At 37.5% G+C, this 24,962-nt stretch overlaps 2 protein-coding genes across 2 annotated transcripts; both read left to right on the top strand.

The window, feature by feature from the left end:
• The first annotated feature begins 636 nt into the window (after nt 1-636).
• srms (src-related kinase lacking C-terminal regulatory tyrosine and N-terminal myristylation sites) lies at nt 637-12,075 on the top strand. The gene is made up of 8 exons (XM_082146458.1): nt 637-1,612; nt 3,380-3,501; nt 4,599-4,765; nt 5,124-5,271; nt 7,884-8,042; nt 10,473-10,654; nt 10,740-10,896; nt 11,160-12,075. Exons 1-8 carry the CDS (start codon nt 1,266-1,268, stop codon nt 11,357-11,359), a joined length of 1,482 nt encoding a protein of 493 aa, XP_082002584.1. The 5' UTR covers nt 637-1,265; the 3' UTR covers nt 11,360-12,075.
• Nucleotides 12,076-12,213: 138 nt separating this feature from the next.
• ptk6b (PTK6 protein tyrosine kinase 6b) lies at nt 12,214-24,545 on the top strand. Its single transcript, XM_082146457.1, has 8 exons — nt 12,214-12,736; nt 16,958-17,079; nt 17,176-17,336; nt 17,686-17,854; nt 21,365-21,523; nt 21,607-21,788; nt 22,404-22,557; nt 23,167-24,545. The coding sequence occupies exons 1-8, from the start codon at nt 12,342-12,344 to the stop codon at nt 23,376-23,378; spliced, it is 1,554 nt and encodes a 517-aa protein (XP_082002583.1). The 5' UTR covers nt 12,214-12,341; the 3' UTR covers nt 23,379-24,545.
• The last annotated feature ends 417 nt before the right edge of the window (nt 24,546-24,962 follow it).

The raw sequence follows: 24,962 nt of genomic DNA, 5'->3' as shown, positions 1-24,962 counted from the left end.
GCTTTTAAATAAATTGTATCATATATTCACAATATATAATATAGCCTAACACACAGGTTTAAGACTAATATAATGTCGTTAAATAACTTGGATCGATATTACTCCTCGTAGATGTCGCTCAGATTCGACCCCACACAAATCACGGACGCGGAAGCAATGCATCACACGCTCGAACATGGGTTATTGAGTCGCGCGCACAACGGACAAAATATCTGCGCAACTGTGTAAAGAAACTGGTGCCAGAAAAGTTGCTTTCCTGACCTATGCACATTTTCAGAACAGAGCTGGAAGTATGCGGAACATATTTCAGCGCAGAATATACTAAAAAAAAATGAGAGAAGAATGATGAGATAAAGAGCGAAATTGCCCCAAATAAGACACGATTCCATTATTTACCACCGATACAAACATCCATAAATGACGTCACCGTGTGTGGGCGGACCTATTTGCGCCACTGGATTAAATAATTACATAATAATTTAAAACAACATAATAATTGAAAGTCATGTAAATTGAAAGTCACCCATCCTGTATAACAATAGACGTGGGCATATGTGTTTGCGTGTCTTAAAAAAATAATAGAATAGCCCTAGTGTTATTTTCCAAAGCAAAACGTTTGATGCATGTGCATGCAAATTAATGTCACAGGAGGGACGCGTTTTAATAAACGCAAAGAGATGTTAAGAGTAGTAGGCCTATACGTTTAACGATTAAAGGCGAATCTAAAAATAAATGGTTACTGGTTTCCAGCTCCAAGTGTGCGCTTGCCTAGTGAACAGATGATCGCACTACAGGAGACAAGGGTCGCTTGCAGCCAAGTTTACACACTGCGAAGCGTTTTGCTCCGGAGCGGAGAGTGGCACAAATTCTGCGGCGCACTGCAACGGTCATTATGAGAGAAGATCGAGGGACGCCATGGACAAATAGAGCCTAGATTTAGATGAAAAGAGGATGTTCTTCAAGGTACTTCAACCACAATATCGTCTCCTCGTTTTAAGACATCTTTGAACTATCCAACATGTCTTTTCCGCATGCCTTTGTGATCCATCCCAAAACAAAACCGGTTTCACCTGATCCTCCGCTATGATCGCGGCCAGTGCGTTAGCAAAACAAAGGCGATCCCGGTATAGAATCGCTACGGATGGTCTGTCGCCATCGGTAAGGGACCCACACACCTCTTTTATTTACAATTTCAACCGCTTCGCTTGGTGGACAGCCTCCAAATATTCTAGCTACCCTGGAGTCCGTAGAAGGAAAGGGCTGGGATGGAGAAGTGTTGTCGCAGCTGCATGCCATGCCTGAAGAGGTTATGGGACTGGATATGGCCCGAGTTTTACTATCCGAACATCGCTCGTCCTGCCGAGATCCGCACCGTCTCAGGTGATATCCAGGTCCCGGCTCCTAAGAAGAAGCCCACGCAGCTGTACGCGGCTCTGTTCGACTTTGTAGCCCGCAGTGAGGAAGAGCTGACGGTGAAAGAAGGGGACAAACTCTCTGTCATAGAAAAGAGGGGAGATTATGTGTTTGCCAAGAAGCTGACGGGATCCCTGCAGTCCGGACTGGTCCCTGCTAATTATGTGGCCCTTGTACAGGATGAATTCGCCAACTACAAGTAAGTCCAGAGAATCAATAGACTTATCCTACCTATATTAGAGATAAGATGGTTTATTTAAATTAGAATATTCATTATATTTGATGGAAAATGATCACCCTGTCATATTTTTTCCTAAAGTTGAATGAAGAGCTTGACACTTTCTATACACGTGTCACTGGTTGAACTTTCCAATTAGCCTTCTGTTGTTTTCATACTGGGCTAATATTTTCTACTGCTACACATCAAACAAGGCATTTTATTAACATGATCTTGTTTGTTTATTCATTACACCATAATTAAGGCTTGAAACTTAAGTCACAACAAAATAATGAAGTGTCTTAGTAAATTTTACTTAATTAGACTTTTTTTTTTAAAAGAACATATTAGCAATCAGCCAGAAGAGGCCAGTCTATAACAGTAGGCTACATTGCTCACGAGCTTCTGTTGTGATTTGTTGCTGGTGCTACGATAGATCCAGATAGAATAGAATAGTCATTAGAATAGAATTTAATAACATTCATTATCAAGGCTGTCGCTAAAGAGGAGAAAGGTGGTGACAGTTCTCTGGGTCCCCGGCTTTCGGAACACGAATTCAACCAAGGAGGGCCAACAGCAACAACCTGCACAAGGGCCCTGATGCCCTGTCCATTATATCACCAACAACCTCTAGTGTTTTTTAAAGTCTTTAGTTTGGCCTAATTGACGTTTGGCTGACGGCACTAGACTAGTTGCTGTAAATTTTAAAGATTTAAAGATTTGGCAGGCGTTTAATTGTCTTAAAATGTTGAATTATTTTTGAGTAGACCCTGGAAACTATTGTATATTTCACTCTGTAACAATAAGGTGATTAGCAAATAACGAAATTAGCAGTGCCCCTAGTCTGAGCTCAGCCAAGGAAGGTTCATACAGTATGCCTACACTGTCTCATTTCTTTCACAATGGCCTTCATCACTGTCCGTGTGAACAATGAGTTGTGCTCTGTTTTCTTTTATTTGCGCTATCGTTTGCTACTATTTGGTTGCTGTTATAATGGGGTCAGTCAATTGTCTTCACTATAAAGGCCTCCTAAATAGTGTTGACAGGTAACGGCGTTATGATGTCAGAGGTGTGTGTGCTAGTGCCTGTCAGAGTTTCACTGAAACTGAAGCACCATGGGATTGTGTTAAACAAGCATGTGCACCTGCCGCACCCATATTTAACATGGCAACACTTTGAATGACGCCACAGTGTTCACTTGTGAGAATCTGCTGATCATGCTGACATAATTACAGTAAGAATGACAGTAAGTATGTGTCAGCAAGTAATTACAATAAAATAAATTTCTTAGTAATACAATGCCTAAGGTAAAAAGAGTAAAGGTAGAGTATTAAACACTATTAATTATTATATTACTAATATTACACCTTATAGTTCAAATATATTAGATAATGTACATGCAGTAGAGAGTAACTGTGCTGTGTTTGCTTTTATCTATCAACATCATCAAAATAAAAAAAAATCATATTACAGTACATAATAATATTGTAAATATTCATGGCTTTTATGCACATTTCTCCTGGTTTTAATTAAACCAGCATTATCAAAGGCACAACACCAAATATGATGAATAAAAATACTTTGAATATGACTATTTAAATATGCACATTTTCAATATGACTGTTTTATATATGTATTTATTTATTGTAAAATATGTGCTGGACATAGTCTTGATAGGTTATGAAGTAGAAGTATTTAGTCATTCATTCATTGAGGTATTCAGCTATGCTATGTGTGTCTGCTTTACAGATGGTACTATGGGAATATAAACAGACAAAAGGCCGAGAAGCTGCTTTTGGCTGCTCAGAATAAAACGGGTTCCTTTCTGGTGAGGATCAGTGAGAGTCACAGCGATGAATATACTATCTCAGGTTCGTTCCTCTATTCCTTCTCCCTCTCTCACACGCACTCTTTCGATGGAATGCCTGGAGACCTACAGTACTGCCTGTCCGTTTTTCTCTCGTACATCTTCTCCATTCTCATCTTTCTTTCCTCATCTACCCATTTTCTGTCTGATCTGCATGACAACAGCCTCCACTTCATCAATCTTAATATTTTCTGCATAAGATATCCATTCTCTGCTTTATCCTCCATTCTCTCTCTCTCTCTCTCTCTCTCTCTCTACCCCACAGCTTGTAACACCATATTGGTCATCCATGTACAACAGACTAAGCATTTTTCTGTCTCCTCTGGAGAGTAGCAGTTGCGTTCTACCCTCATAATATTCTGTTTAAGGTCTCAAAAACCCCAAGGCCATCTTAATAGCTGAAATATATGCGTAACATTGAAGTAGCAGTTTTAAAATGATTTTATAATCATTTTTGACTAATCTTGTTCAAATTGATTATACACAGTATTTCCAATTTGATAACATGCTTCTGAAGTCCTACACTAAAAATACTAGTTTACTTATATTTAGTTCTCAGATATAAAATGTAAATATATGCAATTTATATTTATATTCAAAAATTTAGTTTCCAGTCACATTTCTGAAAACTGCATATCTACTTCAGCTTCAGTAACATCTGCCTGCTGGGCAGCATAGAAATAATCACAATTAACAGTTTAATTCTGTTTTTTTTAATGCCACTACAGTGTAATCCTAATACATTCTTTTTTTTACTTGGAATAATATAATAATACAAACTATAATAAAATAGGCCCATATGATTTACTATAATGCTGTGAAACAAAATAATATAATATAATATAATATAATATAATATAATATAATATAATATAATATAATGCAGTCTGATTAAACCGGCCGATTGCTAAGATTAATGAGATGAGAATCATTATAAAATAATTTGATGGGAAGATAAGAGATTTACTTATGCTATATTACATTTCTAAATGATTATTTTGTATGTACATCATTGGAGCTTATGGGACCATATAAGCAGTCAATCTATAAAAAAAAAGTGTGTCTTTGAATAACAAAATATTTGTATTCTTTGCTTCACAGCCAGAAGTGAAAATAGTGTCTTCCATTTCCGTATTCATCGCTCAGCTATTGGTGCTTACTTTGTGTCCGACAAGATCTCTTTTGCCACTCTGGATGAGCTCATCAGATACTACCAGCACAACTCCAAAAGTCTGGGATGCCCCTTAGACCAGCCGTGCGTACAGCAAGTATGACACTCTTAATATTTAATATACACACATTCACACACAAGACTTCTTAATTTTAGACATCCCTTTTGGTCTCATGAAGCAATTGCTTATAAATAGGTTTTCCATTGGCATTCTTGGGTATCAGTTCTGCATTATAGATCTAATTAGCAATATAGAGAAACAGTCTGTTTCTAGAGAAGTGGCCCTGGGTCTGCCTGGAGTTGTTACTTTGGATTTATAATCTCTGCTTCATCTTAATAAGCAGCACAGATAACAGACAACATGGCACACTGGGTTTAGAGCAACATATGATATAGGGGAGAGATTCTAGGAAGAGATCTCTTGTAACCTTTGTTGCGTGTGTGTCCACATGCAGAGGGAGTTGTTTGACATGGAGCCATGGGAGCGGCCGAGGGAGGAGTTTCAGCTACTCAAGAAGCTGGGGGAAGGCCATTTTGGAGAAGTCTGGGAAGCTGTCTGGACTACAGAGAAGAAGAAAGTGGCCATCAAGATGCTTAAACAAGGTGTGACATCATATCCACCTTATTCCTGACGACCTTACTGCGTTTTGAATTGTGGGTGGCATTTCCGGTTTGGGGAACTTCCATTCAAAAAGGCTGAAACTAATCATTTCAAATCATAAGGTTGCCCCACAAATAAAGCTGATCCGTCAGTTTGACTGGATGAGCTGTCAATTTTCCTTCATGATTTATTTTCAGACATCATGAGAATAACGTTATACTTGGTATTTTAACGTGACATGTTATAACAAGAATATCTATGGCAAGAGCTCTTTTCATTCGCTGCTTTATTTTCCTTGTGATTATTTTCTTTTTTCCCTTTGCAATTCGCTATAAAAGTATAAAAATTTAAATTTACGATATATTCCATTAATACTTCACTGGAATGCACAAATAATCTCTTGTTATTCACCTAAAATCCTCACGTTTCTTTCCAGGTTTGTTTTCACAGGTAAATGCAATTTACAATCTGACAAAATGACGTAAATCACTTTGAAATTGTATCACGTAATGCTGAAGTTAATGAACATTTTTGATTAAGGCAACATAAGTTACATAATATAGATATATATTACTACAGTGATATTTAACCCGTCCGTTATTGCTGTGGAAAGACTCGCACTTTTGGGGCTATTTGATATGTTGAAAGTACCTTGTTGATGCTTTTACACTTTTAAATTTCCTTTTAATGTTCGATGGTTGAAGGGTGAGTAGATTAATGTCATATCATTGTGACACTTTTTTAACGTATTGCGTTCATAGAGCCAGCCTTTTTCACTGTACAGTTTAACGGAAGTTACACCCATAATTCACACAAAGCGTCATGGGGCGTAGGAATAAGGTGGATAAGATGGGATGTTTTCACATGCGATAAACCAACTAATACCACAAAACATCACAGAATTTGTTAAATCAATCTCTAATACTGATGTTTGTGCTGTTGTTTTCGCCACCAAAATTGACATTCTGGATGATAATGAACTATTTTGTAAGGGGATATTACAAAATTGAGGACTTGAACACAAATTTTAGAAAACAGAAAACAAAGGATTTTTTCTTTTAAACATTTTGATTAGAGGAGAAAATCAAGACATCCACAAGTACAAAGTAAAATTTGGCTATCTGCGTTTCCGCAACAGTCCGCGCGCACTGTCCATGTGACGTATTTGTTTATCATCGGGAGGGTCCACGTACAACTGTGCATGTGCAAGGTGAATGTTGTGATAGAAGAGTCCACTAGGTGGCTATATGCACAGTTGTGATGTACTGTGCAGTAGTCGAAGAAGTGTGAGTTACTGGGCCATCTGGCCATTCATAGCAGAGGAGACCAATCACGACAGACTGGGCCGTCTGACCAATCAGAGCAGAGGAGACCAATCACAACAGACTGGACCACCTGGCCAATCAGAGTAGAGAAGACCAATCACAACAGACTGTTCCATCTGGCCAATCAGAGCAGAGTAGACCAATCACAACAGACTGGGCCATCTGACCAATCAGAGCAGAGGAGACCAATCACAACAGACTGGGCCATCTGACCAATCAGAGCAGAGGAGACCAATCACAACAGACTGGACCATCTGACCAATCAGAGTAGAGAAGACCAATCACAACAGACTGTTCCATCTGGCCAATCAGAGCAGAGTAGACCAATCACAACAGACTGGGCCGTCTGACCAATCAGAGCAGAGGAGACCAATCACAACAGACTGGACCATCTGACCAATCAAAGCATAGTAGACCAATCACAACAGACTGGGCGGTCTGGCCAATCAGAGCAGAGTAGACCTATCACAATGGACTGGGCCGTCTAACCAATCAGAGCAGAGAAGACCAATCACAACTGGGCGGTCTGGCCAATCAGAGCAGAGTAAACCAATCACAACAGACTGGGCGGTCTGATCAATCAGAGCAGAGGAAACCAATCACAACAGACTGAGCCATCTGACCAATCAGAGCAGAGTAAACCAATCACAACAGACTGAGCCATCTGACCAATCAGAGCAGAGTAGGCTCTCGGAAATGAGGGGTTTAGAAAGATCGAATCCTTTATTGAACCGTTTCAGACACTGTGAGAAGAGAGGTGATGCTGCTACGTACATATATTATGAGAAAATTAAAGTGTTTTATAACCTTGGATGAATTGTAGGAGACCTCCAAAATAAGATTACAAGCCTTTAAATGGCATAATAGGGACTTTAATTGGGATGTTGTGATAAAGGAAACCAAACCAATATGATTTCCATTCTTAAAGTTAAATACTGTATGTAATATATCAAGACATTTGAAGATGTGAAAATAAATTTGAAAAGCATAACTGGAATGAGCCAAAATCTCATACGGTGAAATCTAAGCATAGGAGTTATGTAATGTTGCTGTGTAAGAATAATTTGATTCATTTTTAATGTTTGGGACTTCAAACTTGCCCACAAATGTTTTTCATTTCAATTATTTAGATTTGTTTCGATTTCAAAACATTGTCCATCATTTGGATCTGGAACAAACCCTGAGAAAAGGATCATTGTCTGCACACAAATGTTTTTTAATACAAATATAATTGGATAAATGTGATTTTTGATGTGTTCTAACTTTTGTTCTCTTACTCTGCCCTGTAGAGGACACAAAGGTGGATGAGTTTGTGAAGGAGGTTCACGCACTGAAGAACCTGCACCATCCGAAGCTCATTCAGCTGTTGGCTCTCTGCACACGAGGAGAGCCGGTCTACATCATCACAGAGCTCATGACTAAAGGAAGTCTCAAATCATACCTTTCTTGTAAGTGTCACTACACCCTATTTCCCTGAACTACATTCACTGCACCTGCATGTTTATCTATGAATAATGTATTATAAATCGCAAAAGATTACTCTATATGGTCTTGGTATTTCATGCTTTGCATTTTTTTTTCTCTTATCAGACAATCACGTCTGTACTCATAAACATTTATGGCATTATCTGACCACATCATTTTATAGTTAGAGTTCAAAAGTACATTAAGTCATTAAACACAAAAGTATATCCTTGACTATAAACCTTCATTCTGTGTACCAAGTTCTTAAAATAAAATGAAATAAAATGTTTAATTTTCTTTTCTGTGAATCAACGCATCATTCCTTGAACTGAAATCATATTTTAAGCATAACGATTTGACTGAAAGTTGAATTGAAAATTCAGATTGGCTTTCAGTTCGTTTACCTTCCCCTTTTGCTTTAATGACTCGAGCTGCATGAAATCCACAAAATGAAATCCAAAGCAGGGTTATTATCGTTAACTAAAACTAAAACAAAAAAACATGTAAAATTAAAAACATTTCTGTTAGTTTTTTTTATTCGCTTTGGTACTATTTTCACAAGTTAGGTGTACATTTTCAAAACTCTTAGTGCTAATATCACAACAGATCATCAAAAGTGCACTTTTTTCAAACATTTCATCATGTTTTAAGTTGTGTTAGTACAATACTCAAAATCACAAAGTATCCTTTTCACAACACAAAATAAGTGTTTCATCTACATAAATGTTTCATTCACAGTCACTGCCTTTCATAAAGCTCTTACTATCAGACTTTTGATTTGCATCTCTTTTTGTTCAGTTTAATACATTTGTCTATTATTTAATCCAACTGATCTTAATGGTTAATCAATGAATCATTTGGTACACCTATAGATTTCTATAGATATTGATTCAATACACAGTTTCTATAGAACTTGTTTGCAATTTCTGATATGGATAACCAAATGTAATGAATTATGAATAATTTTTACATAAGCGATTTATAGATAATAACCACCACGATGTTCAAAGTGTGTGCACACGCGTGTGTGTGTGTGTGTGTGTGTGTGTGTGTGTGTGTGTGTGTGTGTGTGAGTGTGTGTGTGTGTGTGTGAGTGTGTGTGTGTGTGTGTGTGCACAGGCGTGTGTGTGTGTGTGTGAGAGAGAGAGAAATTTGCGATTTGTGCAAACACTGAAAGCAGAATAGAGTATAAGGGAGAGGAAACAGTCAATACGACTGTAAAACATCAGATTGATCAGAGATGCATCAGTAGAAGGGAGACAGATGGCATCAAATACAGCATTTTACATTACAGTATGTATGCAATACTGTAAACAGATTACCATGGTAGAGACTGCAGAATTACTACTACAGTATAGATTCAGTCAAATGGTATGAAATCATTTACTGTATTGCCAGCAAACTCTGTTAGCACAGAACCTGGCTGTACTTCATCACACCTTTTGATAACACACTGGATAGATACTATTACAAACATTATGGATTCAATTACTTCTAATGTGGCAACTGTAGCCTGTATTACTGTAATTATTTCAGCAACAACGGTGATTTGAAACATGTATCTTGCATTGTTTGCTGTTGAATGAACTGATTGTTAAAAGTACTAAATTGAAATAAGATCATACTGTTGTGTTTCTGTGATTAAACCAAATGTTCTCATTACATATTACAATAATCTTGTGTTTGAAACAGTGATTATGTGGACTGAAAAGTGTATAACTGTAATGAAAGCATGAGATCAGGTTTTGAAAGAATGACTAGTTGTGTTACAAGTGTGATCAGTTTGGATTTTTGTACTAAGAGTTTTGAAAATGTACACCTAACTTGTGAAAATAGTACCAAAGCGAATTAAAAAAACTGTAATTGAAATAAAGCTGAAATAAAATAAATTACAAATATTTATTGAAAAACGTAAACTAAATAAAAGTTAGAAATGCTGCCTTTGCAAAAAACTTAAATAAGTTTTAGTTTGATTTGTAACTGGAAATAAAGAAAAACTAAAACTGAAATAAAAATTTAAATAAATTAAACATAAATAGCAATATTTAAAATTTTAAAAACTAATAAAATGACTAAAGCACATAACGAAATAGCAAAAAAAAAAATTAGCATAACTAAACATTTAAAAAATAAAAGCTAATTCAATGAATAAAACTAAAATAACAGTGATGCATCTTGACTTTGTACAAAGAGTCACATGATCAGTGTCACTTAGTAAAACATATTTGATTAGTGGCCTAGAAAAACGGAATCTTCAAACATTTATACATTTATTATTTATTTTAAATCAATACATATTTTTCCAGTTTATTTCCAGATATAAAATATATTTAGAATCCCACATTTTCAATGTGGTCTCAGACATGTGGACCCTTTCGTTTCATTGATGTTCCCCTGGCCATTTCTTCCTGTAGCACCGGAGGGTCAGGTGTTGACCTCCGCTCACCTGATCTACATGGCTAGTCAGATAGCAGAAGGAATGGCGTACCTGGAAGATCGACACATTGTCCACAGAGACTTAGCAGCTCGAAACATCCTGGTTGGAGAAGACCTGGTGTGTAAAGTAGCTGACTTTGGTCTGGCCCGCATCATCAAGGTAATGGTTGGATATCAAAGATGCTGCTGAAAATATGCATATAAAATTGTTTCTGCTTAGTATGTAATTCGGTGTTTGTGTGCAGGATAGTGTGTATACAGCTAGTAGAAACACCAAGATTCCTGTGAGGTGGACGGCCCCAGAAGCTGCACTCTACCAGCGTTTCTCCGTCAAATCTGATGTCTGGTCCTTCGGAGTGCTGCTGTACGAGATGATGTCACGTGGAAAGATGCCGTATGATGGTATGGGTCTCTGTTTCTGATCTCTGTTACAGAAACACTAAATGCCTTCCATTTTTTTATATACACTACCGGTCAAAAGCTTGTGGTCTCTTATGCTCACCATGGCTCTTCACCAGGATTCTTTGATGAATAGAAAGTTTTGCAACATTATAAATCTCTTTACTGTCACTTTTGATCAATATAATGTCTTTATAAAAAACTTACTGACCCCACACTTTTGAACGGTAGTCTTCTATAAATGTTGTGCTCTCTGTTTCTCACAGGGAAGAACAATAAGGAGGTGTTGGAAATCCTGTCGTCGGGTTACAGGTTACCGTGTCCAAATCGCTGCCCCCCAAACATATACCGCATTATGATGGAATGCTGGCACGCGGAGGCTTCCAAACGGCCCTCGTTCCACGCCCTTCACAGTCAGCTGGACAATATCTACTCCAGACTCTACTTTAAAACCATTGAGGTGTAGAACACGAGGAGAACAGGTGGACTGAAACAGAAGATCCTGTGGGACGGAAAGATTTGCATGGACAAAAGTGCACATAAGACTTTCTGATTGCTTATGTTAATGAAGTTATGTGCAATAATAAATGCTTGTTAAAGGACTTCTATAAAAATTCCATGAAAGTTGAGGAAAGGAACTGAAATTTTAAAAGAGGAAACGTGCATCATCTTAATCTGACAGGGCCAGATTATCTGTAGCTTGTCATAGCGACTCCTGATCATCAGTGGATCAAGATGTCGAGCACTATTATGCACCCTTATAATATGCATCATGCACTTACATTTATTTTGCGCTAGAGTTAATCTGGCCCATTCAGTTTCTGTAGCAGTAGGAACAGGAGATTATTTAATCTGATGTTTTCAGATCAGAGTTTATGTTTACAACAGATTCACCTGCCAGTGTACGGACAGGTGTCGGGACGGTGAAAACTACAGCTGTTAAGTTATAACTGTTGAGTGTCTTTAGCCTATGTGAAAGGCAGGCTGCACAAATAACTGTTTTCTACCAGGTACACGATCGTGTTACTATACTGTGGTTAACACAGGAGCCATATGACAAAAACTACCTGGGTAGGTTTCCTCATGATCGGTTTCGTAGAAATCATATCCATGTCAAAAGTCTGTTGTCTTCCAATGGATTATTCTTAAAATAACTCTTGTAAATAAAGTATTTTTTCAGTATACATGTTTCTGCAGTTTATTGGTCATTTGTTTGCCTAATATGTAACCGATTTTGAGATTGACCAGAAATTTTCAAGCATGCTGGTAGACTGTAAAGCACTTAACCTCAAACAATAAAGATTGCCTGTTTAGCCTACTGTGCTTGTGTCATTGTCGTCCACAGGCGTGGTTCAAATGCGGAAGGTTTCACTCTAATGTCAGTTCCCTAAACTAGTATACTCGTATGGGAATCCTCTAGAGGTGTCTCTCGGGGACAGTTTTATCTCATGGGGGAATGTTTGAGTAAAACTTGCCCATGTCTTAAGACATGTTGGGACAGAATATGCGGATCCTCAGCGGACGATGGAGAAAACAGCATGAAGACTGACAGTGACTGTACGGGCGAAGGACCCGGTAATACAGAGACTCGGTACACGCCGCCCCAGCCTCAGCCTCAGCCGCCTCAGCATCCGAGTCCGAAGAGTGCTCTCTATACTGCTCTATGGGACTTTGAGGGACGCGACGGACAGGAGTTGTCGTTCAAAGCTGGTGATATGTTCGAGATTGTCAACAATTCCGGTGACTGGTGGACTGCGAAGAAAATCGACTCATTCGGCAGTGTGACCACCGGCTTTGTTCCGTTCAATTATCTGGCGCGAGCGGAATCCACAGAGTGTCAACCGTGAGTGTCAAAGCTACTTCTGAAAAGTAGTTTATTAACACTATTACGGATAAAGAGTGCGTTTTTATTTCAGTGCTGTTGTTAATGTTGTGGTTATTTAAGCAAACAGTTTCGTAAATTCAGCTTGAAGCATAAGTAACATTTTTATTTATCATTCAACTGAACTGTCCTCACGCATTTTAGACACTTCCATGCAATAAATGCACGTCCTTGAATAGGCGATCACTTCGGTTTCCGTTTCAGGTGGCCAAAATTAGATTTGAAAACATCACACTTCGACTCATTTTTAGCTCAGATTGTATCCGAAAATCATTATCTCATATCCCCCGCGGTCAAATATTGTGATTCACTTTATGAAGTATTAAATACTCTTTTAATTAATTAAAGTTAAGTAAATTAGCTCTTTTAATTAATTCAATTAAAGATCTCCGAGACCCGTTTCGTGACCGATTTTTTTAACCGATTCTTTTAAATCAATTGGTTCACAATAAATAACATTGATTTGTGAATTCAACTTATGTAGAAGATTAAACTTGCAGTAGGCCTAGCGATTCAATTACGGACATAGCGAGTTAACAGAAAACAACTTAAGTTCAGATTCTTATAGTGTGCTCTACACTGAGCTTATTTATGTGGACTCTGACCTACACCAACTACGAACACATTTTCCATTCTATCTTGAATGCCTATTGAAGACGAATAAAGCTCGGCTATACTAGTATAGTATGGAAGGCGAACGGGGCCAATAGGCAATTTTTTTACGTGTTTCTTTTGTGTCTAGACACGCACATTCTGGTCGTGTTAAGGCGTCAGTTGTCGTCGCATTACTTTAGTAGCCTACGTTTAAAGACGCATAGTTTTACCATGTTAAGACTACTGATTTGAACGTGCATCTAAAAGGAAAACTCAACTCATTACCGAATGATACAGGGTTTTGCACAAATCGGTTGAGTCAAAGATTCAATGAATTCCTATTCATTTACAACTGCCTCGCATCATTCCTGAATGAATCAGCCGTTTGAATGAATCGTTTGAATAAATGACTCAATAACTCACTCATTAAGACGTTCACCTGCCGCCTCCTACTGGTGGTTTAGTTTCATGTTTAAAAGCATCATTCTTTCCAAAATTTCTTATTTGTATATTCAAAAAATATTTAAAATAATCTCATTACATTATTTAATGCAGTTTAATTTGATTGGTAACAGCCCTTTAGCATCTTATTATTCTATTTTAATTTATTGATCAAATTTAAGAATTTTAAATGAAAGATGAAGCATATATTTAAAACGATTAGGGAAAATGCCCTTTATAATGGTTAAAATATCATAAATATGCCGATTTATATATGTCAAAGCTGACTGAACAGTGATGAGAATATTAATTCGGAATAAATTATATTTACAACACACACACACACAAAAAAAATTCCTGGACAAACAAATGTTTTTACTCAGACAAGTGAATGGCCGACCGAAGAACAATCAAATGAAAAGGCTTAATGTTGAGCCCTGATATATATATTTTTATTATTATTCATTTATTTACTGTTGTGGCAAAAATTCATTAAACAATCATCAACTGCGTAAGAGACACTCTGAAATTCAAATGATCATTAAAAAGTATTTTATTCTTGCAAGAAGGCCCAGTTGCCACACAGAAGTCACCAGTACAGTCTGTGGAACAAGTGCGACGAGGAGAGGGAGGGCAGAGGAGTCTTTATACTGCTTTCAAGGTCTTCTGCTTACAGGCCCTTATCTAAACAAGGGAAGGTTTCTCTGCTAGTGATCTGATCCTGCTGAGATTATTCTTACAAACTCACAAGTTCTGAAATTGGTCCCTTTTCAATCTGCCTCCTCCTGACGTTTCACCTGTTTCCCAGTGTTTAAACACACACACACACTAGTCATATGTTGGCAGACCACATACAGTCCAGCAAGGATCATTTCAATGTCTTACTGAAATAAATGAAAATCAATACTGTAAATCAATGAAAATCAAAAATTTCCATTACATTACCCATAAACTTGTCTTTAGGAAGCTGTAAGTTACAGTGGTAAGAATAACTTTGTGAAACCTTTGCGGGTGGTGGTTTCCCAGACAGGGTTTAAATTAAGACAGGAGTATGCTTGATCTAGTTAATCGTGCATTTCTTTTCTTTTATTCCACAGCTGATGTGTGCAGTTTTTTAATTGCTTGCATTAAAATAAATTTCTCTTTTTTTGTTTTTTAATTAATTGCAGTCTTTTTCTTCTGCCATTCATGCTTATCAGCTCCATGCAATCTTAAGCTTTTCTTGGTTCAGCTGCACACAGGCTGAAAAGGTTTTTTGGCAGTTTGCTAAAATAATAGAGCCATTCTAAGAGCCATCGTTTAAGCTGTTGACTTTTCTACCTTGAGAAAGAACGTTAAACGAACAACTTAAAAGGGCATGACAAATCATGACATAAGACTGACATCACTCACAACGTACCAATGCATTATCCCTCATGAACAAAATACAACATCTGATGTTTGCATACGTGCATACCAGTATACAATTACGACATCCTTCATGAATAAACATGACGACTGATGTTTGTATACATATAACGTACCATCCCGTCACATATGCAAATGTAGTCTCAAATACAACAATTTCATTGGCTGCTGTGCGTGTTGTCGCGTTAACACGGACAAACGGTGCATGTTGACGCGGTCAAAATTCACGCGTTTCGTTTAAAGACTTTTGACCCCGATCCCCTTCCAATTAGCCAATCAGAGTAAAAGTGTGCGCAGGGCGACATGTGCAGTCCCGCCCCGATCTGCAGGCTGCAGCCAGGTGTACTTGCATTTACCTGTGCAATTTTTTTTCCTCTCCCCACCAATCCCGAATGCATGCTGAAGCTGTCAAGGTTAAAATCAACAACATGTAATAGTACCATCAAAAATAATCATAACGTCCTTGGTACTGAAGCTTTGGGTGAAGAAATGACAGACATTTAAATTGTTATTCACTGATAATGTTTTCCTCCAGTGAGCTAATAACAGCTGTGAAGGATTAAGGCCTGTTCACACCAATAATAACGTTAAATATAAAGATAACTATATCGATAATTATATTAACGTGACAGTGTCACACCAATGGAGGATATTTTTATGTGTATTTTAAGCATGCAGTTTTGTCATCTGCCTCTTTAAATACTCAAGCTCTTTAAAGCAGGATGGATTCTGAATGGCTGTCAACATTTCTATCATTCATCAACTGGAAATATTGCTCTGAAAGTGATTTCAACAATATCATTCTCTGTGTCATTATTGTTGTAGCTGTGATGTGGACTTCCCTATTCTCATAGAACTACAACGATTATTAAAACTTTATAGTTCTAGCCCTTGGTGTGAATGGCCCTTTACTAAGTGAACTGAAACACAGTTGAACGGAAGAAACTGATTAGTCCATAGACTGTAAAAAAATATGGGTGACGCCCCTTCGCTCTCTTCCATTGGTGAGAAGTGAAGCCGCTAGTGAAGCCGCTAGCGATTTCGGGACCAGACCTGCGCAGTAGTGAGCAGGAAGTAAAGCCGCGAAATCAAGGCCCCGCCCTCACTCTCGGTGTGAAATAATTAATTATAGAAATGTTGATATTAAATTTAAAGCTTCAATCTCCTCAGTCCTCCGAAGATCCCGAAAAAAAGTCTGTTGGTGCTTCAGTGACTATTTCGCTCAGAGAACCTGTCAATCATAGCTGTCAATCATGACGTCACACCACCGTTTTTATAGCATCAAATAACTAACTAAAAACAAACTTATTTTAAAAACAAACACTTGAATTTAAATCAGCGTAATACAAACTACAGTAAATGACAGAAACCTCCTTCGAAAAAAGATATTTGAAGTGTAATTAAATTGTTTAGTTGGTCTCAAGTCCCGTTGAATAACACGGGGAGGCGGGGGTTATGACCTATACTAGGACCAGTCACCGGGGGGGCAATCGAGGCGTTTTAGCTTCACTTTTCAGGGCTTGTGCGGCACGCTTGGATTAGTCTGTTTCTTGAATTAATCGTTTAGACCGTTTTGAGAATCAGTTTGGTGATTGATTAATTGAACAGATCTGATTCAAAGGAATGTGAATTAAATAGTGGAGTATCACAAATTATTAATACATTAATAAACACCTGTGCTATCAATTGTACCCTAAAGGAAATTATACTGTACAACCCATGTGTTTTCTGTATCTTTAGGTGGTTTTTTGGAAAGATGAGCCGTTTTGAAGCATTGAATCACCTAATGTTTGCAGGAAATGATAATGGATCCTTCCTTGTAAGGATCAGTGAGACAGACAGCACGGGCTTTGTGATCTCAGGTGTGTATGTTGTTTTCTGACAGTCAATAGTGAGTCTGTTACCGCATATCCTTAAAGCTGCTATTGGAGACCGAAGTTCTGAATCTTCTCTCTTAGTGAGGTCACAGGACAAAGCAAAGCACTTCAAGATCTACCATTCTGGTGGAAAGTTCTATGTGGATCCATCTCCTACATTCGCCAGTGTATTAGAGGTGGTTGAATATTATCGAACTCACCCATTCTCCACTTCGGACCAACTGAAGCGACCCTGTATTCGGGTGAGACTCTCTTTCTCTTCCCATTTTTCCCCATTCTCCTCTTATGCTTGTTTTTTTTTTATCTCCCTTATTCTCACATTCTCTTTCAGTTTTGTCATATGAGGAAGTGATTGAAAGAGTTTCTTCATTTTTATGAGAACACCAGCTTCTGTCTATTTGCATTAGAGACAGTAAATATTTGCAACATCAAGAAACTTATTTTTCAGTCCTCCAGCAAACACATGCTGATGTCTAAATGTAAAGCATCCAACCCAGTAAATATGGGACGTGTATATATACAGTAGCAGAACTAAAAATAAATTGCAGTTGTAAACTTACTTCCTGACACCACTGACTCATCTTCCTGTAGAAAAAGCCCCGGTCTGAGGATCTGCCACCCTCCACAGTCGATGAATGGGAGGTGCCTAAAGAACAACTTAATTTAGAGAAGCGGCTGGGCAGTGGCCACTTTGCTGAAGTTTACAGTGGCACGTGGAAGAATCACACTAAAGTGGCCATCAAAATCCTCAAGAACAACGGTGAGCTCATAGCTAGAGGTGCCACAGAGCAGAGCTAAAAATAAGAATGTAAATGTTGCACAGCAAAATAATATACAGTGAGGAAAATGAGTATTTGAACACCCTGCTATTTTGCAAGTTCTCCCACTTAGAAATCATGGAGGGGTCTGAAATTGTCATCGTAGGTGCATGTCCACTGTGAGAGACATAATCTAAAAAAAAAAATCCAGAAATCACAATGTATGATTTTTTAACTATTTATTTGTATGATACAGCTGCAAATAAGTATTTGAACACCTGAGAAAATCGATGTTAATATTTGGTACAGTAGCCTTTGTTTGCAATTACAGAGGTCAAACGTTTCCTGTAGTTTTTCACCAGGTTTGCACACACTGCAGGAGGGATTTTGGCCCACTCCTCCACACAGATCTTCTCTAGATCAGTCAGGTTTCTGGGCTGTCGCTGAGAAACACAGAGTTTGAGCTCCCTCCAAAGATCCAAAGTTCTCCCTCCCTCCAGAACCTTGATATGCTTCTTACAGAGCCACTCCTTGGTTATCCTGGCTGTGTGCTTCGGGTCATTGTCATGTTGGAAGACCCAGCCTCGACCCATCTTCAATGCTCTAACTGAGGGAAGGAGGCTGTTCCCCAAAATCTCGCAATACATGGCCCCGGTCATCCTCTCCTTAGTACAGTGCAGTCGCCCTGTCCCATGTGCAGAAAAACACCCCCAAAGCATGATGCTACCACCCCCATGCTTCACAGTAGGGATGGTGTTCTTGGGATGGTACTCATCATTCTTCTTCCTCCAAACACATTTAGTGGAATTATGACCAAAAAGTTCTATTTTGGTCTCATCTGACCACATGACTTTCTCCCATGACTCCTCTGGATCATCCAAATGGTCATTGGCAAACTTAAGACGGGCCTTGACATGTGCTGGTTTAAGCAGGGGAACCTTCCGTGCCATGCATTATTTCAAACCATGACGTCTTAGTGAATTACCAACAGTAACCTTGGAAACGGTGGTCCCAGCTCTTTTCAGGTCATTGACCAGCTCCTCCCGTGTAGTTCTGGGCTGATTTCTCACCTTTCTTAGGATCATTGAGACCCCACGAGGTGAGATCTTGCATGGAGCCCCAGTCCGAGGGAGATTGACAGTCATGTTTAGCTTCTTCCATTTTATAATGATTGCTCCAACAGTGGACCTTTTTTCACCAAGCTGCTTGGCAATTTCACCGTAGCCCTTTCCAGCCTTGTGGAGGTGTACAATTTTGTCTCTAGTGTCTTTGGACAGCTCTTTGGTCTTGGCCATGTTAGTAGTTGGATTCTTACTGATTGTATCGGGTGGACAGGTGTCTTTATGCAGCTAACAACCTCAAACAGGTGCATCTAATTTAGGATAATAAATGGAGTGGAGGTGGACATTTTAAAGGCCACTAAAAAGACCTCTAAAAAGACCCTCAAAGACTAACAGGTCTTTGAGGGTCAGAATTCTAGCTGATAGACAGGTGTTCAAATACTTATTTGCAGCTGTATCATACAAATAAATAGTTAAAAAATCATATATTGTGATTTCTGGATTTTTTTTTTTTTAGATTATGTCTCTCACAGTGGACATGCACCTACGATGACAATTTCAGACCCCTCCATGATTTCTAAGTGGGAGAACTTGCAAAATAGCAGGGTGTTCAAATACTTATTTTTCTCACTGTATATGGGGCAATGACACACCAATCCCACGGTCGGCCATCGACCAACGTCGGGCTAGTTTTTCCACACGTCAGCTGTTGTCTGGCTCACATCAGCAGGAGTTCAGCATATTGAATCATCATTGGTGAGAGATCATCCGCCGTTCAGTTTAGCGCGCGAGTCAGTGCACAAGAAAAAAAAAGCTAAAGTGATGTAAGCACTGAGCATTACAAATACAATAATATTTTCATAACAACATGAGCCGCCTGGAATGAAGAAAGTGATCAGCGGGATTGATATTTATTTGGATTTTTGAATGATGAACATTTTGACTATTGATACCTGCTGATATAGACAGTTATTTCCCTACATGCAGGCGCAGAACACACAAGATAGTTGGCAGCCAGCTGTAGTCTGTAGTGTGTTCAAGTGCAGCTTTTCGGCCAACGCGAGACGACAACATAGCTTTCGTCACCGCTAGTTCTTTGACGTCTGCTTGGTGTGTCACAGACCTTTACAAATGCAACTTACAAGTCTTCTAGTTTCAACTCTGCCTCTTCTTTTTATCCAAAAGAAATTCTGGCTGTTTTTAAATGTGAAAAGAATTTTAAAAAAATTACCTTAAACTCTGAAGCTTTAAATGAAGAAATTCCACAAACTCTGCAATTAATTCATTCTAAAATATGAGAGGACTGTCATCTTAATTTTTTTTTTTTTTTAAGATAAAAACATTTTCACATCGATATTACAGTCTTTGATTCAGCATAGGCATTGTTTGTTGGAAAAATGCTGAATATGACCTTTTCATAGCTTTAAACACAAGAGTGTGTATGTATTCATGTACTTGACACTGACAGAAGTTAATGCAGCGGATCAAAATATGTTTTTCAGTGCCTTAGAATAAGATACACGGCTGGAATTAAACACTAATTAAACATGAACACATTCATACAGGAAATAGAATAAACTCAAACCAGTTTTTGAACCACCTTTATCCGAGTAAAAACATTTCAAAGGTAAGATACACAATACTCCAGACAGAACCAGTAACTCCAGAGTTACAGTGTTCTGGAATTGCCTTCAGGGAAGGAACTGAAGCATGACATGGATAGGCAATTTTTGGATGTAAATGGGTAATGTGACATTGGGCTAAAATCAACTGCATAATTCAGACAAAATAAATGTATCCTTATGAAGGCAACCACCTGCTGTGCAGCCTTAGGGCATGAATACCTTACAGCCAACGGTTTCAGATTGTACATTGCACACATTACTGGTGAGGTAAATGTGAGCTGAGGCTGAACACGATGTAAGTCATGCAGAATGCCAGTGATCCTCAACATTACACTGGTAAATCTGCAACTGAATACCTCGAACAGAAAAAGAAGTAATGTGGAATAAATGTTGTGCTATATGTTGCAATACACTTTTGCCTTGTTAAATAAAATCAAAAATCTAAACTTTAAAACAAGATAAATTTGCTTTATGTAATGTCTTCCTTCTTACACCATTGTTAAATATTTTTTCTTGTTTTAAGCATAAATCGAACTAAATTTAATGAATATGTTTAAAACAAGAAATAATAAAAATACAAGAATATTTTCCGAAAAATTAAAGGTACATCATCATGAAAAGTCTATCTATGAAAAGTCTATGGATATCTTATCCAATGAAGTTAAAGTATCTATATATGTTTTATGGTAAACAAGGTTAAAATGCAGATTTTCTAATAAATATTAAATATATTTTTATAAATAAAAATACATGTATTTGTAATAAATAAATATCATAATAAATCATATTTTTGTCTATTTCTTTTTTCTTCTTTTTTTTACCACAGATGCTCTGAATCAGAAGGACTTTCAGTTGGAGGTGCAGATCATGAAGCGTCTACGTCACAGGCACCTGATTTCTCTCTTTGCCATCTGCTCTTCCTCCTCCCCGTTTTACATCATCACCGAACTAATAGAGAAGGGCGACCTGCTTAATTTCCTCAGAAGTTAGTCCCCTAGATATGACTGATTGATGTCTTGCATTGATAATGCTGTCTCATAATCTTATACATCACTCCCCATCATTCAGGTCAAGAGGGTATGGTATTGGACATGGAGTCTCTGATCGACATGGCAGCTCAAGTAGCAGATGGGATGGTATATTTAGAGGCACATAACAGTATTCATAGAGACCTTGCTGCGAGAAATGTTCTAGTCGGAGAGGGATACATCTGCAAAATTGGTGATTTTGGCCTAGCTCGAGTCATTAAGGTGAGCAAACTGATTTTTATGCTGATTTGTTTGAGGGGCGGGGGGATTGGGGGTGGGGACTTCACAATTTGGATCTTAAGTGATTGATATATATATAATTTGTGTGTGTGTGAGTGAGATACTGTATATGTGATAAACTAGGCCAAAAGTAATCAAAAAGTATTCAGATTATATTACATTAAATGTACAGTATAATGTAATAGATTACGTTACTAACTATTACACACTACGTGTGTGTGTGTGTGTGTATATATACATATATAAATATAGATAGATAGATAGATAGATAGACAGACAGACAGACAGACAGACAGACAGACATACCAACATAGACATACCAAAAGCGAGTACCGGCACCTTATTTTGTCAACTTCAAGTACTGCATCCTGGAAATTACTCTTGAAATTGTTTATAGGGACATTTGCTTCCTCCTTTGTTGAAATAGCAGTAGGGAACATGGTGTTGTGATCCTGATCCTGTGAAATTATAGCTTTGGTATATATTATGAAACCGAACAATCAAATTTAACCATTCCCAAGAGCGATTTTACAATAATTTTTAAGTGCTCTTCAGCGCATGTATTTGTTCTATGAAGTTGTCTTTTAACATGTCTAGGAGCCTGTTTATATATCTGATGAGAAGAAAATACCATATAAATGGACCGCTCCTGAGGCTATTGGGCATGGCTATTACTCAACTAAATCTGATGTCTGGTCATTTGGGATTCTCCTTTATGAGATTGTCACACATGGAGCCGTGCCTTACCCAGGTCAGTTTTAACATGCTAATTGTTGTATCCTGTTTTTGTTTGTTTTTTAGTTTAAGACTTAAGAATATTTATCATTTATATTTATCATTTTTAAATCATATTTTATTTTATTATTGTATATTTTATTATTGTATTTATACTATTGTAAATAGTATAATGTAAATATACTATTTGCATATGTAGATTTAAGTTACAGTACAAATAAAGGGGAGTTTTCTGAGGGGTTTTTTTCCGCATGTGCTGAGCCGGAAAGCCAGAAGCTGAGCCATTTTATTCCTAAAAACATGGAGAGAAAAAAATTCCTCCTGGCTGTTGACAATATTTTGAGAGTGATAAAATGGGATATCAAAAAATTCCTTCTGTAAAAACCTTAAGAAGTCAACAAGAATTCAGATTTATGTTCAAGAAAAGTATGCACATTTGTGAATATTTAATTAGATAATGCCTCATTTGCAACATTTCAGAAATCTTTAAATATAAAAAATGTTTATGATGCTAAATGTAATCAGTGAACTGTTTTTTTTACCCTGTTCATCTTGGGTTTCTTGCCTTACAGCCTTAAGTCCTTAACATTTGAGTCTGTATTCAAGCCATTATCTTCTTTTATAGGTCTTCATAATTCTGAGGTGTATGATCTCGTCACAAAAAAACGCTATAGAATGCCTTCACCAGCCAATTGTCCACAGATCATCTATGACATCATGAAATCTTGCTGGGGAGCAGAGCCAGAGGACCGTCCCACGTTTGAGGTTCTGAAGCATCAACTAAACATCTATCAAGACAGTGTCTATAGTTATGCAGGCAAATCGAAGAAATCCTGAGGCCTTAAAGTCTTAGAAACCAAAACAAGACTGGCCATGAACAATTGCAACAGACAGATACAATGTAAAATCATCTTTGAATTATCCTTGTTGGAGATGGACTGTAGATTAGTCCAACATGTCAGTTTTCAGATAATGAGGAAGATGTGCACATGAAGCACTTTTTGGGAGTGCTAAGGGCAAATAATAATTTATTTGTGTTTAGACTTGAATATAATGTATAATGAGACAGATGCTGTAGTTTTTTTTTTTTATTAAAAAGGTTAATAATAAACCTTGTTGTTCTCAGGTAGAGTAGACTGAAATTTTAAATTTCTAATCAACAATCTGTTCAGGGGCAAGTTAAAATTAGGCTACTAATCTTTTTTTCTGTCTTTCTTTTTTACGTATTGAATGTATTCTTGTTTTTAATGTTTTTTTCCTCTTCTCAAGCCTTTAATTCAAATGTGAAAAGCAATAGAGAGGGATATTCCATCATACAAGTGGAATTATAAAATTAAATATGAAGCTATTATGAATGCCAAAGAACATGTACAAAATGCTATAAAACAACAAATAAGACATGCTGTTTTATGTTGATTTGTACATTTTAAATTGTGCTTTACTGTCGTAATATACTTTATTATATTTTATAATGTATTGCATTGTTAATGTTTATTGCAGTTCACCATAACAAATTCCTCATGGCAATCTTGCATTGCTGATAAACTCCAAAGAAAAAAAGCACGGACACACAAATATATTAGAGCTCCTTTGTTTGTTATTCTAAATTAGCTTATGACAGGCACAACCTTGGTGTGTGTCTCAATTGAGATTAATTGCGTAAGAAAACAGTAAAGATGGGGAAGGATTGCGATCATATCATGCAAATATCTGCTAATTCAAAGGTCTGTTAGATAACAATTTGTATTTGTTTTGGCAGATGTAATACTCTATATTGATGCAGAAACTAGCGATACTTCAAGTTCTCACAATAGGTGAACCAATGAATCAGGCCTGTGCAATATGAAAAATCACCAGCAGATGGCGACACACCATTATTTCACTGATGAGCTGTATAGCTTGCAACCAAGTCTGTATTTTAATTTAATTCAATGGCGTGTCATCATAGTACAGCTGTCATAAAGCGTGAAACTGCAAATAAATAAATAAAAGAATGATTCATGACCATGTTCAATCATGTAGCCTACTTAGCGTATCCATAAGCACTGCGACCTTCATGCTTTCCCTACAACAACAAACACGATATAGGCTCCTGTGGAGGCTCTGACACTGTAAATTTAAGTTGTTATGTGTTTGAACTACTGACAAGAGCTGCTGATGTATGGGATCATGTTCGTCATTGTCATTGTCATTATCATCATCAGTGACTGTGTTCTTCCAGTTACGAAGCACATTTTCAGCATATAGCCTATACTTCTTAATATAGGCTATCCAATTGTTTCAATATTAAACTCATTATTTTAAAGAGAATAAAATGTTAGTTTTTTTAATCATAGTATCACGTTGAGATGGACATGGGGTGAACTTTAAATATTTTCACTTCCAATTTTTGGTGATACGCCATAAAGACCGTAACCATGA

The sequence above is a fragment of the Leuciscus leuciscus genome (assembly GCF_965113295.1).
Source record: "Leuciscus leuciscus genome assembly, chromosome: 18".
In the NCBI taxonomy this organism is placed as follows: Eukaryota; Metazoa; Chordata; class Actinopteri; order Cypriniformes; family Leuciscidae; genus Leuciscus; species Leuciscus leuciscus.
Note: the sequence above shows the minus strand (reverse complement) of the source record. Positions and strands in the feature narration are given on the sequence as shown.

Bases quoted from the DNA above. Each gene is read 5' to 3' on its own strand.
- ptk6b (XM_082146457.1), top strand. From the start codon at position 12,342: ATGGGGGAATGTTTGAGTAAAACTTGCCCATGTCTTAAGACATGTTGG. The intron at 12,737-16,957 runs GTGAGTGTCAAA...CTGTATCTTTAG, and splicing joins GAATCCACAGAGTGTCAACC to GTGGTTTTTTGGAAAGATGA. The intron at 22,558-23,166 runs GTCAGTTTTAAC...CTTCTTTTATAG, and splicing joins TGGAGCCGTGCCTTACCCAG to GTCTTCATAATTCTGAGGTG.
- srms (XM_082146458.1), top strand. From the start codon at position 1,266: ATGGAGAAGTGTTGTCGCAGCTGCATGCCATGCCTGAAGAGGTTATGG. The intron at 3,502-4,598 runs GTTCGTTCCTCT...TTTGCTTCACAG, and splicing joins CGATGAATATACTATCTCAG to CCAGAAGTGAAAATAGTGTC. The intron at 10,655-10,739 runs GTAATGGTTGGA...GTTTGTGTGCAG, and splicing joins GTCTGGCCCGCATCATCAAG to GATAGTGTGTATACAGCTAG.